Here is a 19,418-nt window from a genome sequence, read left to right as displayed (position 1 = left end):
GTAAATGTAATGAAATTTATTTTATTATTTAAGTAAATCGTGAATAATTGAATTCATCATGAATACATATTTCGATATTTTATTTTATTTACTATGTGTTTAATTAATACATTAATATAACACAATCTATAGTTAAACTATAAATTTATATCAACCATAGTATTTGTAAATTATATATTTTTCTACCTTTTTTTTTTTAATATCTATAGTTAGAATAGAGTATACGAGCGTGATGTATTACAGATATATCAGTATTCATATTTTTTTTTTTTACTAAATAATAATAAATGATGAGAACTAACTGGTTAAACTGGGATCATTTACACCATTATCAACATCGTGGGATGTTTTTAATATTGTTACATAACCGATTTCAGGTGACAAGACATAAATCCTAAAATGTTTAATTTTTTTTTTATGTTCATATTGTTTTTTCTGTTAACTAATAAATCATGACTTTAATCGTTACAGCAATTTTGACCGCGTTGTTATTCATTAACTGATGGACTATATATATATATATTATTTTTTAATTGTTTTTTTTTTTTACCGCCAAGGGAAGAGGATAACGACGTTAACGTTAGCAGCTATCCCAAAATATTAATCAATGTTAGGGTGAACAAATTGCTGTCGGAGATTTTTTTCACATTAACTGCCACTCGTTCCCAACTAGATTTATTAGCATTGTCTATTAGGAACAGAATAAAACATTTTTGTTTACACAGTACTTGATATGTAACAGTTGTTGTAAATTATCAAATCGTGTTTGTTTTTCCAGTGATAGAATTATTTTAATTTCAATTATCTGATGTACTAGTAAATTATACGGACAATCATTGTGATTTTTTTCGTGCGTATACTTATAGGATTATACCTAAGACTATATTTGTTTCAATTCAGAACAGAAAATAGTTATTTACAAGTAACTGCAGGACTCAAATAAACTCAACTAATGTGTCTACTTGATATAGTTTTAAATGTAGAAAAAATTTTAAATTTATTTATAAAAACTATTAAATTAACTCGTAAACAGAGCCAAAATTCAAACTGTTTTATTAAATTATTGACTAAAAAACTTTTAAATGCCTAAAGTAACATTTTCTACTACTTATATCCTTATACCGTCCTCAATCTTGTTCCAAAAACTGTTACTAAAATCTTTTAGAAATGATGCTCAGGCTCCATTCAACCACCTTGCTACCGTGAAACATTAACGACAAAACCTTTTGTTTCGAACTTTGCGACTACAGTCGATGTACAGAAGTTAAAGAAAACTTTGTATATTCAAAAGACGCCGATGCTACAGACCATTGTTTCTAAGGGTCTGGAAAATGTCTTCTAATTTGTACGTATTTTTTCTTGTTCCATTCTCTCTTTCTCACTATTTAATGACGTTTTACATCGAGTGCATCATCAGCGTTATAAGAGACACCAAAAATAATTATTTTTGTTTGTCACATTTTTCTGTATACCAATGTCAAATTATCAAGTAACATATCTATATATACACATTGAATGCGCTTACCTTGTCACTTATTCTGATTTAAATTTTCGATAAAAATTTTTATTTCCTTATTATGTTATCTCAGTCAAAGTTTTTCAAAGTTTTATTATATTTATATTGTAATTCAAATATTAAAACTATACTTAGTCGTAAATTAAATTTCTCCACCTATTTATATATATTCTATAAGTAACTCGGTAATTATTTCTAATAGCAATCAATGAACAAAATAATTATTAACTTTTTTCAAAAAATGTAATATTTGTTCAATTAAAATATTTAATATCGCCTTATTTTTCTTCACTGTTATTACAAGCGCATTCTCTATTTCCGATGTCAAAAATTTAATATGTATGATTTTAACATTTCAAAAACATATCATGATAAATAATACTTCAATAAACTATAGTATATAAAATATAGTTTTTTATTTTATAATTTTTTATATCTGTGTTCATAAACATGTTATATAATTTATATTTAAGTGAGATGACTTAATCAAGTATTTTAATTACAATCATTATATAACGCAAGTTATGTATGTGTGTATAAAAATACATTTTTTTTTTATTTATGATAAATGCATTGATTAAAAATTGTCGTACTTAATAGTAAATGATTAATTAATAGATATAAAGTATATTACACATTTAAATATGGTTGTTATTATTATTATTATTATTAATATTATTCGTATTGTTATTTTAATAATTGGTTATTATTCATCACAAAGAATAGTTTTATTAATTTTATTATAATGTGATAAGTTTGGCTAACTACCTTGTATAGTTAAAATTAAACATTACAATATTGTACAAAAATGTTAGGCTTATACAATTTGTTCAGTAATTACAGTATCATAACAAATTTAGAATTTCTTCGAACTATTTCGTTCATTTTCTTAAATTGTTTTTATTTAAAATTTGATATTTAATACAATACTCTATAAAATCAAAAACTATTCGTTATATACATATTTATATATATATATTTTCGTTGACAGTACAAGTTAATACTGAAACAAACTCTTATAGCTAGTTAATATGGTGGTGGTATGTTATTGTCATAAACATTAATAATACTTGTCTTGACGTATGAGTTAGTCAATAAAGGAAAGATATAGATATAGCCACTTATAAATTGTAATTTCTTATAATACAACTAATACACTTACAAGTGATGTTAGCATAATAATTATTTTTATCGACTCCTTTTGTGGGTAAAATGTTTTAATTAAAATTAATTAATTTTAAATTAAAACTTAAGTTAATTTATGTCAGGCTATATGGTAGATTTACTGTCACTTGGGATTTTTGAAAGCTGCCTTGTCAAATTTCAATAATTATTTCGCTATGCCTGAAAACACATACAGATGCTTACAATTCACGGCTCGACCTCGCCTCTGGCATTTTAAGCACCGCAAAGAGATGGTGTGATGAGGGAGAGGGTATTCGAGCCGTGTCATGGGGAAGGGCTTAAACGAAGCATAGGGAGGGGAAGGACAACATGTGGCATGTTTATTATTATTGTAGTGGGGTGTAGGCAAAAAGTTAAGCCGCTTTTTCCATTAACGGGACTCTGCCGCCGGCACCTGCTAAACAACATAAAGGAAACTCTATCTAATATTATATTCGTCTACTATCACACGGATATATACAAAGAGAAGGCGAGAAATACGTCTATTTATTCGGTCAGATAAATGTTTTTCGCGTCAATTTTACCCCCCAAAAATAAATATATTTATATTATATATAAAATATATATATTTTTTTTTTATTAGACCAATAAATTCCCGATGCTTATCGTCTTTATTTTTCGTTCGTCCTCTATAGGTTAAAAAAAATATATATATATATATATAATAATAATAATAAAACAGCAATAATAATAAATGGGTATACACATACACACACATTCACTCATTCACTGACGGCCATCGCATATATAGGGAAACCTATTAAGTTCGGTTCGTATAATATACGTGTATTATTTTTACGTGCTCTGGAAAAATAAGGTTCGCGCGGAATTATTATTAATATATTTTTTTTAAGTGCCATTCCGCCTCCCTCTCGCCGTGCGTCGAACGTTTACCCAAAAACCATTAAATCGTGTGCTGCGAATACATTCTGAGGTACTGTTATTACGCTACATATTTCACACGGTGCCGGCTAGATACCGATCTGAGTCCATAAAAATAAGATATTATTAATATTGTTGGCCCGTTATTAAAACAAAAAAAGGCCCTGTCCGAGTTTACGGAAATTTTGTGAATTTATTATATGTTGTTCCGAGAGGGTGGTTTTTTATTATTATTATTATAATTATTGATCTAATGAAACGATTCCATGTAAAAATTGTTTTACAATTATTTACGAGTACTATGTACCTTTTTAAATGGATTTTTGTCAATAAATGATTCACTTTCCGAAAAAAAAAACTTACGTATACTTTTTTTTGTTTATCTGAAGTTTTGTTTGATTGCTAACTGTAAATTGTATGACAAGTTATACTTCCTATGTTTTATGTATTTGATGAATTTATAGCATCACTATAGTGTAATATATTGATCAGTTTGTGTTAGTAAATTTACTTCATACAACTGTTGATCGCGGTATATACGCGTTAAATGTATGATACATCATTATGATTACTTATAAAACAATCATTCTATTTCACGTATAAACGCTCTTTAAAATTTATGTTGAGAAAGCTGAAAATTTAAAGACTTCAATTAATCGTAGTTGGCACAAAAGGTGACTATTTAGAAATCGAGTAACGAAAAACATTGCGATAGAAGAATATACCTACCTACTGATGAATAATATGTTTCGTTATGCGATGTAGAGACTCCGTTAAATATCCGTCTTCAGCATTTCTCATTGTGCATGTGCAAATGTTATTTATGATAGGTAAATCCGCATGGACAGCTTGAATTTATCTTTTGCCTGAGTCTTCTTGGAATGACTTATTATGGTGTTATTAACGCAGACAGACAGTAATCAAAGGATGTGTTAGTGTTGTGTGTATTGTTCGGGGGGGGGGGGATGAATATGAGAAGGGAAGGAAAGAAAAAAAGGTAAGGATTTTCTATCTCTACCGTTTTTTCTCCGCCCGACTGTGTGACAAGTCCCATTTAGATACAGACTCGCGAATATAACAAGGGATAGGACAAATAAAACACCCAGAATACTATAGACGCTGGAGGGGAGGTGACAAGTCTATTACACGAGCCCTGGATAAACGCATTAGACGCGTATGTCCGTCCGCCCTCTCACGACTGTTCCAATGTTCGTCTAATGCTGCGCCATTCGACCCGAAATAAAACCGAAGCGTCAGGTGGAAATAAAGAACAACACATATCGTGTAATCCATCACCGTTACGACGATACACCTAATGCTTAAAAATGTCCAGACCGACTCAAGTCAGCTGAGACTATATTTATTATTTATCATAAAGGTTTCTTGTAAGAGTAGTATTACCCAGTATGTAATAAATGGAACCTATAAATACACATGTGCTTATATATGCATATAAAATATTTAAATACGTTTCAGTTCAACATAATTTTTGTTTTACACTATTTAGTCGGATGAGAGATCTACGTATTATGTGTTTTCTTTCAAAACGTGTGGTAAATAATAATGAAATCTATGTTTTATATAAAAAATAAAACGAAATATGCAAATAAATGCATTACATTTGCTTGATTGTTTATTTTAAGTTTTGTATACATACCCAATTATTAAAGTAATTACTGAAAATAATTTATTTGTTTAAGTATAAAGTATACATGTTGTGATCTCAATTAAAACATAAATCTATTACAGCTGTTTAAATAACTGTTAATACATTCCAATGATTATGTAAGTTTTTAAAAGTTTTTAGTCCTGGAATTTTTTTTCTCTAATGTCACTTTTTTAAACTCTAGGCAAAGATATTGATGCAAGCTCGATTTTAAAACATATTAGATATATATATTTTTTCTACATTTAAATTTAATGAAACTTAACTCATAAAATAACATATACATATAATGTATAGCTATTAATATAATTCTACATTTTGTTATTGCACTATGATGTTAATAATACTGATTAATTATGCGTACCTTAATTTTCTTAAAATAATGGTGTTTACTTTAAAACCATTATTAAGATACACTTACACGAATCTCGTGTAAAGTTTAATTGAGTTAAACGTGTGTGTGCATTTTAATAATTATTTTGTACATGACTTAATTAATTGAATGTTGCTCATATATGCGAAAAACATTTCTGGTACCGTATCGCCACTTAAAGATAATATTCTATGCAAACAAACTTTTTTTGAGTGTAATGGCAGTGATGAGATCTTATTGAAATATATCATTCGAGGATGTTTACAAACAGATGAGCTCCTATAGAGCACTTCGTTATAATTCAATAAGGGTCTTCTAGACTAAATAGTTATCTTGAAAATGTATGCCCCTTATGCATGATATATTCTTAGAAAATGCTTTTACAAATTAACACATCTAATGAACGTCTATCTGCATTATCTTGGAATTAACCATTGTTTCAAAAAAAAAATAATTTCTACCCTATATTATACTGCAGATCATATTTTATATTTGGATGCTAATAAAGTTTTTAATAATGATTATACATATTTTATGTATTTTCATATTTTTCTAGGTTATTTCTATACTAGGTTTTATTAGATACGTATGTTATATAGTTACTTACCTACTAAACTCAATGTTCTAACATAGTTATATTTTTATATTTTAAATAGTTCATTGTTACTAATTTCTTACTAAAATAGAATTTTGATCGTATATAAATAATAGGTATCTTATTAAATCAATTATTTTATAGTTTATACTCATAAATAATAGGTTTTGTTCCATTTTATTATTATTTACGTATTCTGTATCGAGAGATGGAAAAATATAAAACACTCTTTGTTTATTCTGTTGTGTTTTTCCACACCGGTTTTCCCAAATAAGTTGAGGGAATGTTCCATGAATATAGCAAAGGATTCTCGTTTATTAAAATATAAAATCGTCACCAAAGAATAGGATAACAACACGAGGTGGGTAAACTTCTCCTCCCACCTATCCAGAACAAGGGGCATGAGGATTTAATAACGTTATGCGGCCTGAGAATAAAAGAGGTACGCGTTGGGGAACAAAGCGCAATATCCCAAGATCTTTGCACATCTGCTGTCAGACGCCAAGAGAGATGACTTTTTTATATTTGCCACAACCTGGATCGTTATTAAAAGAGCGGACAAGCCAAGCTGGTCTTATATATAAATAATTATTTGTTAGTGCGCACACAGCGTCGTCTTTGACCGATTTTGAGATGAACCACCTGAGCCCAATCGATGCGCCTTCTTATTTCTTATGAGAGATGTTGTAACGTTATCCATTGGGTACATTTTTTTTTATAAAAAAAAAACCAAAAAGGCTGTCAATTTTTTGAAATTATAATAAATTCTATCTTAATGCTATATTTAAAAATAAAAATAAATAATTTAAAATAAAAGTATATCTTATCACCCTGAATATTAATCATGTCTTAATAACTGTAAAGTTATTCAAGTTGATTTTCAGGCTACAATAATCTTAGGTATTTAAGTTTAATTCAATTTTAAAGGAATGCCATGCGTTATAATTGAAATTAAAATTAAATTAGATACTTATGAAAATACGTAGGTGTCCTCAAATTCTTAAGAAGAGAATAATAGTGCAATAATCAATATTAAACGATAGTAGAAACAATTTAGGGGCTTGTTTCTTCTTCCTTGGGGATACTAAAATAATAATAAATAATAGCTTCTATGTTAATTATTACTATAGACATTTCCATATATTTTTAATTGCATTGCTTAATGCATGATAGTGGCAACGCAATAATGACTTTGTAAATGAGGGCCATCAGTAAAACAAAATAAATGGTAGTTTAATACCTAAATAAGGTATTTGATAAGTGACAAAATACATTTTATTAATTTATACTATTATTATTTATTTTATACGGAATTAAAGAACTATAAAAATAAACTGACGTATTTCAATTACTAATATATGATATATATGGTACATTGGTACATATATATTATTATATAGTGTGTAAGAAAAGTATAAAATAAATGTCCACTTATAAGTTATAACAGTTTGTTCACATTAAAATATGTATTAAAAAATGAAGGCATTATAAAAGTTTTTAAAAGGTGACTAATGAAAGTTTTTTTTACTAAAATAAAGTTATCAGTCGATTATATTTCATTGAATTTTTTCGAATTAAATATTTTACTTTAATAAATAATCGTTTTTTTTTTTGTTGGACGTATTTTACCGTGATGCAATTATATAATAAATTCTAATTCGAAAATAACAATATTTTGTCAAGGATTCATAAAAAATATTACCCATATAAAAAATAAAATATTATGTACGCGTTTGTTGTATTGTATTGTTATACATTTCTACATTTTTTGAAGTAGGAACTCTTTTTATATGCTATTATAATATTCCAATATTATATCAACGTTTGTATTAATTATTTTCTTTTTTTTACATTTAAAAATTCCGAAAAAAATAAACAAACTTATTTAATTTAATACACTGAAATGTTTTTGTGTAAAATAAGTTTTTTGACTGTCTTATTTAACATAAGTTTACTTTATGTACTATATTAAATTGATTCAATTTATACATAAGTAATTTCTAACTATTATAAATGTGTTAGTAATTATTTCTGTATAGATACGAGTAGATAGGTATGTATGTATTATATTATTGATTTGTTCGTGTATTTTATGAAAATATTAATTTAAAAATCAATATCATTGAAACGCATTGATAAATTAATATTTTTATTACTCTTTAAAATTGCCTCGTGTCACGATTATTATGTTTTTATAACGTTCTTACCGTGTTGTGTACACCTTATGATTTAATTTAATTGCTACATAATAATATTTACAGTCAAAAAGTAATATACGGAAATTTTAATTCGTCATAAACTCAAAAGGTAATAAAAATAAATGAACAATATAAAAGTATAATAGTTTATAACTTTGTATTAAAAATTAAAATTGAGAGAGTCGAATAATGAAAATATTTAATTTAAAAAAAAATACTTATATTTGTTAATTACAAATGTCAATATTATTGTTTGTTCGGGCAAATTAATTTAAACGTTCTTGACAGTTGAAGTTTTTCTTATTTTTTCGTTCATATCTTTGCCAATGGTTCCCATGGGTTTCAGGATTAGCAACAATAATAATGAAAATATAATAAACCGTAATTAACAAGTAGGGTCGGTCCAGCTGATAAACAGACATGTCCCCAGGGTGCTTTGGCGTTGTCTTAATTAAATTTATTAGCCCAAGAGAAAGTAGAAGGTATATATACACAGTAACCGCAGTTCAAGTTTCATAGTAATTCTTGAAATATATATATATATATATATTTAGACGAAGAATAATAAGAATAAAAATATACAATAAAATTAGTCGCAACAGTTTGCTGGAGCTGTAGATAAAAACATTTGCTCTTTGAATTTTGAATAGATGCACAGTGCACCCCATATATACTGAGGTATATTCCTTTTTCTTATACTGTTTTGCCATTTACATAACACGATATATATGTAGAACGTATTCATTTTTATTCATGACTACATGCATTGTGAGATTAAATGTTTGTTTACGTTATGTCGATTCAAAGAGAATTCACAAAGAACTGTGTTTGTCAAAACAAATAAATTAAACATTTTATATTTTAGAATAAATCTTGTGATTTTCATTATCACATAATTTTTTTTAAAGTTTTTGAAAAATACTCAAACCTTTTTGTCCCTTTAAGAAGTTTTATAGTTGTATTCTTTTGTGAAACAATTAAAAAAAAAATAGTAAGTACCTAATGTGTAGGTACTGTTTTATTGCCTAGTACAACAACTCACTATTATGATTTATGGCTATTATTATTATAATGTTTAGCCTAACTACAATAATTATTAAATAGAAATCTAAATGCAATTGAATAAATAAAAATGTCATAAAATGACTGAAAGATTTATAATTTTTTTTTATATTTTATTCACGTTCATGTTGTTGAAAATTATTACACAATACACGTATTATCAATGAACAATAATTGTCCCAGAGCTGTCATTGATAACTGTTGTGGATACATTCTGAATTTTAATAACCACTATATACTACTGCACCATGAACTATTGGGGTAATCGATAAACATTTCACCGACCAGCCTTTGCACATCTACAGTGTTACTGACTTTCTACACCTGAGGGGGGAGGTACTCCGTAAATTTCCAAGGGGGTTAGGTTATTACTCCGCCACCCTTACTAGCTACGTATATCATCAAACATAAATTTATATATATATATATATAATATATATGCACGAGAACTTGTATATAGGTACAAAATATTAGTAGATAGTCAACGAATGTTTTGATACGTTTCTGTGAACCGATTGTCGGCACTATACAGAGGCCAGCGTAGACGTGTAACATATATCTTTTAGTACATGTATATTATTGTGTATTATATACAAACCGCGCGCACGCACATGCATGTTTGACATGTCCTTTCCACGGTAATTAACAGCCAGAGTCCCTCATAATTAAGTATGACACTGTCGAGCCAAGTTCACGGGGCACACACACTCGCCTACCCGCCGTGTACACTTTGTCCGTGGGATGAGTTTATGAAACTTTCTCTTCTCTGTACATATTTCCTCTCGTCTAAGGCGTCGACATTGTTAAGCAAATATTTGTTTCGGAGATACACGTTCGACGGCTGCACAGTTGATACAGCGAGAATATTTACCACTCCGCCGTAGGCATGTACGTCGTTGTGTTTTTCGAATTTATATATATACACACACACACACACACACACACACGTGTGTGTGTGTGTGTGTGTGTGTAGGGCCACTTGTTGCCGCACGTTTCCGCATCGTCTATGATAGCGGAACTAAACGATAAAAAATGTTAACTCGTCTTATTTATTTTGTGTTTTTTTTTTTTTTTCAGAAAAAGATTTGCCCGTCGGTTTTCCGGTAATCACCGAGGGCCCTGGCACTCACAAATCTATTGAAGTGGGCCATAACGCCGTGTTGCAGTGCACCGCTACTGGTAATCCTCAACCGTCCATCTATTGGCTTCGAGATAGTATGCGACTGGACTTGGACACAAACCCGAGATACTCCATTCTCGACAAAGGATTTCCAGGTATGCACCTTGTCTTGTATATTATAATATAAAGTCGGTTCATTGCAAACGGGGATGTTTTTTCTTGCGTTCTGAACATCCTCTCTAGGGACCTTTGACTTGAGCAAACCACCCCATCGATCGTAAAGTTTCTCCGGGATATAAGTTTTATTGGTCAAACCAAAAGGTGTGACATTATGGGTTTTCAAACCGCCGCACTTGTAAACTACCTTCTAATTTTCAACAAAAAATATACTTATAGCTGAAATAGATATTATAGTTACTATATAGGCACCTAAATATTTTGCTTATACTTACACCGTGTTGATGATATTCTAGGCCTCTAGTGTGTTTCAAACACCATAGAAAATGTGCCGTTTATATATTATACAAAACGATCATCTATAAGGCATATTTACGTTTTTGTGTGGTTATTGTTTATGTCCAAGTGAATCATAGACTTATCGACGTAATATTATTGAAATCGATAAATTTTAAAGATTTAACGAAAACCATCATATTATAATATATACCCAGTACATAGTAGATATCTATTTAATTATAAATGGATTATAATAAACACAGCTATACAAGAGTTTAAATGTTAACGTTAAGTCCAACTAATTACTTTACTTTATTCTTTACTCAAAACTGTATTTTTAAAAGCTTAACCAGTTTTAATAATATAATCTCGCGCGTATGTTAAGAAATTCATTTTGTATATTTACACTGTTTTTAGTAAATACTGTAGTATATTTAGCTTGTAATAAAACTAAATCGTTATATATTAGTGTACTTGGGCCTCCAATACACGTGATGCGTGTTTATACAATTGCATTAAGTTATACATAAGAAATACAATAATAATATTACATTAGTATAAAATTAAGATAAACCCGGTAGATAAGGTTACATTATTAATTTAGAATTTAATTATAGGATACTCACTAAATAATACAATGCTAGTAAAAATTAAATTATTGATCTTAAAAAAAACAAGGTAAGATAATTTTGTGTATTATCTCAACGTGATTATTATGTGCAGCATGATTTATAAACCGTTCATATTTTAATACATACTACTTATTCGTCCCATTATCTTTTTTAAATTTTACGTAAAATATATTACTAATTATGTTGCATGTTCAACTAAGTATGATTATTTTAGTATATATATATCATACTCTTTTAATGAATTGATGAATTAACTACCAAAATTAAATATTTTAAATGAACGTTACGATTAATATCAGTTACACAGTTACTTGTTTCGCTGAAATTCGCAGACCATGTAACTCAATTATTTCGAGTAGTAAATCATGAGAAAGTTGGAACCTTATTGAGGAGTTGAAACACTAACAAACTTCGTTTAGTTTCTTAAGACTTTTCGTAAGTAAACCGTTCAAAGTTGTTAATTTCGTGAACACTAATAAATATTGTTATAGTTCTTATTATAGCAATATGTTCAGATATAATTTAATTTCTGCATCTTACTGTATTGTGTTGTATTCATTATCCGTTTAATTGTTAATTGAATATTTTTAAATAAAACCTGCAAATAGCCTTAAATAGCTCTCTCAGTAATACTCATAATATTTTATGTATAAAATACAATGGTTTATGAAGTATAAAAAGAAAATCTGATAATAGGTCCATAGTGGTGTTTTCGGTAAATTCATGTTATCGGTGCCATGGCTTAGTTTATTGAATGGGAATATATTATAATACAATTTTCAAGTAATGTTGCTACTAGTTGTGAGAATGAAACAATGAGTGATTATAGATAGCTTATGGAAACAAATGAGTGATAACTGTTGTTGAGAATGAAGAATATAAAGCGAAAAAAATGGCAATAATAATCGAATTGTATGTTAACATTATCATTGTACAATATAACTATTTAAATATTATACAGGTTTTTTATTATGAGAAGTCGTTAGGAATTCATCTATTTTCATTCTGAAATATAAACGAATAGTGATAAAAAAAGTTAAGAAAGAATATAATAATTGTGATTATAAATGTATGTCTATAGTTCTCAAGCTACACAATCACTTAAATTCACAAATATTTATATTTTTCGTTTGTTATAATATACGTGTAACTTTATCTCTACAAAACTATACAAGGTTTAATAATATAACAATAATAAGAAACTTCTTCAGCTTTATGAAAAAAAAAATTTACATGAAAAATAATTATATATATTTATATTTTATAAAAGAATATTATCCGTAACCTAATAAACTTCTTATATTGTGAAAATTTGTAACTTTGGTATTATTATTAACTTCTTGACTTTATAGTTATCAACGAAATAAACATGCAACTTTTAGAATGTTATTTTATTTAATCCATAATTTAAAAACTTAATTAAAAAATAAATATTTTTATTTGTTTGGAAATAATATCTTATCTCTCATTCATGAGGTTATAAAATTTAAATATTATATTTGTTTGAATATGATAATATTCACATAATTATTTTAAATTACATAATAATATTATATTAGGTATACAGTTCAAAATATATTTTATTTCTATTGATTTAATTTAATATGTCCAGTTGGTCTCGAATGACACATGTTAATACTTCCAGAATATAATAATTTATTCGTTACCTATACTATATTTAGTATTTATATTTAACATTATGCTAATGTTTTATTTATTTTTTTTTTTTTTATGATTCCTAAAAGTTCTCGTGATCTAGTTGTTTGAATATTCAGGTGATTAATTCACACCGCGTATTATCTGGATCCAGTACATCCTACCATGCAGGATTTGCTACACAAAAGGTTCACAGTTGTCGTTTTTTTTCAAATCCTTTAAACCGTTTAACGGCCATCGCATAATAGCAGTAAAAATAACAGACTACCGCTGGTTAGCGGATTTTCACTAAACAAACAGTTATAATGCGATATGCAAATCAACTTTGGAGACAGGCTGTAAACAATTTTTCTTTTTTTTTTCACACTGATTGAGAAAAAAATACAAACACTTATTGACCGTCACTGGTTTTTTATTTTACAGTTTCGTCAAAGACGAAATTGCATTAAAACGTGTACATAATGTGCTTCGTGTACGAAATTACAGGCACGCAACCGTTAGTTGTGGGGGGAAGTCTCGACTTAGAAAAGTTTATAATGAAAAAGCGTCAAGGTAGAGAGACCTTTGTGTTAATGATTCTATTCAGGGTGGCGTGCGAAGCAGCAATTTTTTTTACTAGCAAAAAAAATAAAAATGAAAAGGGGGGAAAGAATCAGCAACAGAAATGGATAATAATAATCTATTGGAATGACCCGAGATGTAAAATGCACGTGTTCAGACGTGTTGCATCAGAAAAAAATAAATAACTTTTAGAGTCTTTTGAGGGACTTATGTGAAAGAACTTTTTAAGTATGACGCGTAGCCGTTAAAGGTGAAAAAAATCGTCGATGTAGGGTTTAACGGCCAAAACTTTGACATTTTAACGCGAATAGCAAAATATATTTTCCGCGAATATGCAAAGAGACGTTAACATGTAACTTTCGGTTGGGTAAACATAATATTATGAGAAAGAAAAGTTATACAGACTTACGTTTTTTTCTAAAAAAAAAAAAAAAAAAAAAAAAATGATTAACCACAATAAATAAAAATGACAGGTATAAATTTAGACATTTGAACTATACGCATTTTATAAATATCAAAATATTATTATTATTATACTTATTGTTAATTAATATCATTAAGCACAATTGTGTATATTATACACCTACACGTATTAACGATAATATAATCAAATGTTTTAATCATTATTTTAAAATTTTAAGTTTATTGTGATGTAATCTTTAATTAAGTATTCTATAAGAATTACAATTGATTATTATTTATGACTACAATATTTTGCATAAAATATTACTAATATTAACCATTATATATTTAAATAATTATTTAAAACCTTATTATCGGTTATTATCGTTAAGTTTATTATACATGGATATTCTTTTTTATATAATACGCTCATTAAAAAATACACTTATCATTTTTAAGTTTATCTTTTACCTACAATTAAAATGATAAAAGTGTTTTAATCGTAAATAAATAAAACTAGAATACATTAACATGTAAATTGTATTTATTAATCGAGGTTTAGGTACTAAATTAAAATTCAGTTAATCATCGAAGTACACCCTTCAGTATAACTAATAATAATCACTAAGTATAATCATAACATGCAATCTTCCAAATAACTGTACTAATAGTTATCATAAATATGTATACTACCTAAATGTAGAAAACGTTTTTTATTTTTATTAAGAATGCATTTTTGTACATAGAAATTACACTATAGTAATATAGCATTTTAAAAAGATCAAAACCTTATTTGAATTTTAAGTTTTGTTTTTTTTTTTAACATTTTTACATTGCATGTTTTGTATTTTTTTTTTACATTTGTGATCATCATTACGCAAGTCACGTAAGAAAAAAGCTAGTGTTTAATTAGAACTTTTAAAACTAGTATTTTTAATTTAATTAGAGCTTTACATGTTTCCATAATATTAACTAAATAAAATTATCTAGTAGGTACACAGTTTTTTTAATAATTTAATACGAATAATATTATTAACCTTTAATAAACAAGAATAAGATACTGTTGAAGCGTTATTGTTATCATGTTTTTTTTTTTTTAATTTTTAATACTTAAAAAAAATAATGATAGCTGCGTGTATTAATAAATTCTAAAGTATTGTCGATAAAACAAGTATTTGGATATACCGACATGTCTTGCAGCTTTTGACCTGAATAATGATAAAATATTGCTCAATTTAGATTCAGGCAACCGGTGACTTTTCTCTTATAACAATGGAGTTCTCTTTCATTTGGCAATGGGGTAATAGTAGCAGTAGAGGTGTATATATGAACGTTATTAATTGCCCCGCTATTATTGTGTCATGGTGGTGTTGGTGGTGGCGGTACGATGGGAGCTACTGAACCTTATTAACGGCATTAAATTAAACGGCATAACAGCGAGTAAACAAAAACAGTAAACGTATAGTTTTCTCTATATTCAAAGACAAATATTATGTTGGTTTTATTATGCTATTTCTAATTCATAAACATCTTAACATTGGGCGTGTGTGTGTTTGTGTAAATTCAGTTAAAAAGAATAAAAAAATCACACACATATATTTATGTTATAAATACGTATGAGACATTTTTTTTGTCAAAACCCATCAATAATGTTTTTATAAGAATTTAAAAATGCTTGTCGTCAATCGTCTAGATATATATATATATTATTTTCTCCGTCAGGCGTCAACGATTAATTTAACTGCTGCACTTAAAAGCTTAGTGTATAGAAAACTTATCAACCGCGATAACATGATTTTAAGAAGTTTAGAAAGTCTTATCGTGAAAATGATAGTTTAGATATGTAGCCTACGATATGATACCAACTTATCATTGATTGATATTCCAAAAACGTACAAATTAAATTATATAGCTTTTAAAAAACGTGTCCAATTATTAAACATTTATCCATAGAAGTCCCTATTGTTTTGATAAAAATCAATAAAATAAATCAACGGCCAACATCGCTGTGACACGAGAAAAATTATGGAAGCAAACATTGGTGGTGCGCGTATATATATTAATTATAACTATTTGTACAATATGAACAACTACTACGGATATATAATTGGAATGGCTCATTTTTCGAGTTAATATGTGTGTAATATATATTATATATGTGTGTATATATTCTGCATATATATGCATATAAATTTAATGACTGTATACGCCGTACCGTCGTTAAAAGCGGACGTCGCCATCGTCGTCGTCGTCGTGCGACGGTACTGTTGCAGTATAACGGTAACAGCAGCAGCGGCAGCCAGCCAAGGCGTGCCGCTGCGGTGTATCGTTTTAAGCCCAATGAAATACGGCGGAAATTTTAATAAACGACACCTTTCCCTGGCTCGTGGTTCGGTTTAAATAGGCGAGGTGGTGCAGGGTACGGTTTAGACGGTTTTAACGTAATTAAATCTGGCCGCCCCGGCTCGAGCGAAAACAAACGGCTCGTCACACGGAGCTAAAGGCCTTGTTAATAATTTAATACCCTTTAATACGAAATCGTGTGACGCGCACTCTCTCTCTTACTGCAGCAGCGTACCCCGCCGCCTTAAAACGGCGATGCATAAAGAGGGATGGGGGTGAAAGAGGTTATTTTTTAGGCGGAGGCGGTGGATACGCGCGCTCACAAAAGCGACGCATGCGGGGGTAGCGGTAGAACGGCGTATCGTAGTAGTATTCGTTTTCTTTGGCCGCCTTTGCACCCTAGCCCTGCCCAACGTACTCGACTATCTGTGTGGGACACATACGGCCGCGGGGGTGGAAGACGGCACGTCATGGGACCTATACAACGGGTGCACTCGGCGGTAAGATAGTATTTATTTTTTATATTTCGTATATACTCGCCATTAAAATCGCATTTGTTCGCTGTATATTCACTATTATTATATACGAGCCCATAATACAGTAAAACACTCGCAGTCTACTATTCTGGTATCCGTATATAGTCACCTGCTGCACGGTGTAGTGGCCTAGAATATGCTGCCAGTCCGTGATTTTGCATAATCCGTTTTTTATATATTATATACGAGCCGAACCCGAGACACGTAGTACGCGTAGTAGTCATATATCACATTGTTGGGTATTGTCTTCCCTGCGTCCGACCGTCACCTACCAACAACACATTCATATTTTGAAGAAAATTCGTTTCCGTCGTCGCCGAGTGAATTAAAATTGTTTAATTCTTTCTGTTTCCGCCGCCGCCGGAGACATATTTATTGTTCATTTCAACAAAAAGTGCAATGTGCTGTTGTTTTTGTTAAGACCGCGCGATTCGGACAGATTTCCATTTTCCGTTTAGTCCTTAGAGAATGAGTCGAGTTTTTAAGTGTTTTTTTTTTTTTTAGTTTCTTGCAGATATCGTATTTGTTATTATAATTGAGCAATTTATAATGTTTGATACTATTTTGTCCGTGAATACAGTGAAACTCCTGTATCGTAAAATCAATTCCCACTAAACGTTTTATGGAAACGCATTAATCTTAGATGAGTATGGAAATTTTCAATTTTCGAATCCTTTTGTTTTTATTATGATTTGTATTTTCTTCCATCATGACATTTACAAACACAACAAGAAATTTTGATCTCGAAAAAAAGACAAATATGTACCTTTTCCATAAACACATTTCTTGTTTCTTTAGTGCACTGTATGGAAAAAAAACAATAAGAACACAATATCGAATTGTGTTCATACTTGTGAAATAACAAAAGTCATACGACAAACATACTTTTTCTGAAACTTTTGTTTCTATTTATACTGTACAGTACTTTACAATCACACAGTAAGTGGGCGTGTGTACGAGTGTGTTTGAGTATGCACTCATATATTTATAAACCATAAAGGAATATTATTAATATTAAAAAAACTGAATTTCGTTTTATATAACAAAACTTTACTATTCATCTATATATAATAATAAAAATACAAAAAACAAATAACTGGAACATGTATTATAATATGTAGAATTTCACATAGCGTTTTTGCAGATTATCTGAACAGTGTTCATAATATTATCGTAATATAGAATAATTATGATATGCTGTACTTAACGAAACCAGCAATTCATCAGGCCTATGTAATTTAGTAATTGTACCCCTGCATGGCTGAAATACATAAATACATATAATATATCCAATATACGTATAAAGATCATTTAAAACGGTGGTTTTCATAACTGGATAGCATCTTGTCATATTGCGGTTGTTTCGCGGTGATAATTAAAACGTCACGGCCATGGTTATATATATATGTGTATGGAAAAAGCGAGCTAGAAATACCGCAAACTCGACTTTTAACGATCCCCTAAACGAATTCTGATGATGACTCTAAACGGCGGCGACGAAATTCCGGCGCACACAAATTCAATATTAAAAACGCATGTGGCTCACCCGGTTTGGATATAACAACAACGGTGGCACCCCTTTCTTATATATACATATATATATCGTACGGCGTCCCGTCTGCCGTTTTGCCCCCCCCCCCGCCACTGCAGCCGTTGGTTTAAGCCCCTAGGATTTTTGCTCCGGACTTGCCGGATAGCGTCGGTAGGTGGGTGTGCTGTTGCAAAGGCGGTCGTATATCATATACGCGAGTTTATTAATATCGGCTTCTTCGTCGGAGTGTTCTCCGCGTGCGCGCACATGTGCCAGACGGCCGGCGGCGGGTGTGTATATATGTGTGTGTGTGTGTGTGTGTGTGTGTGTGTGTGTAGAGCAGGACAAACGTCAGTGAATTACGGCGGTCGAAAAACGTTTACGGCTTTGCCAAGGAGAGAAAGCTTCTTTGTTTTTTCCCCTTTTCTCTTCTCTTCGGGTACCAGGTGACACACACACGCACACGCACACACACACATATATATTATATACTCGTCGTAGTTTCTCACCGTTCCCCGGGGGATCCTAAAAGTATATGTTTCTCTTCTTTCCGCCGGTAGTGCTTTTTTATATATATGTGTTATATTCGAGCACATTTTACGAAAGATATTAGAGAGAGAAGAGACGGCCGTATATATATATATATATATACATGTACAGTCGCCGTTCATTCCATTATATTGTTGTCGCGCGTTCTCCAGGCC

At 29.7% G+C, this 19,418-nt stretch overlaps 1 protein-coding gene across 5 annotated transcripts in view; it reads left to right on the top strand.

Annotated features, from left to right (window-relative positions):
- LOC114122327 (tyrosine-protein phosphatase Lar) overlaps window positions 1-19,418 on the top strand; it is a 150,974-nt gene that overhangs the window by 78,086 nt on the left and 53,470 nt on the right. For all 5 annotated transcript variants that reach the window (XM_050204839.1, XM_050204841.1, XM_050204838.1 and 2 more), the window contains one exon: window positions 10,555-10,752. In XM_050204839.1, coding sequence (XP_050060796.1) covers window positions 10,555-10,752 — 198 coding nt within the window. The remainder of the gene's footprint in view (window positions 1-10,554; window positions 10,753-19,418) is intronic.

The sequence above is a fragment of the Aphis gossypii genome, chromosome 3 (assembly GCF_020184175.1).
Source record: "Aphis gossypii isolate Hap1 chromosome 3, ASM2018417v2, whole genome shotgun sequence".
NCBI lineage: Eukaryota > Metazoa > Arthropoda > Insecta > Hemiptera > Aphididae > Aphis > Aphis gossypii.
The sequence above is the reverse complement of the archived record's forward strand: the minus strand, read 5'-3'. Positions and strand labels throughout refer to the sequence as shown.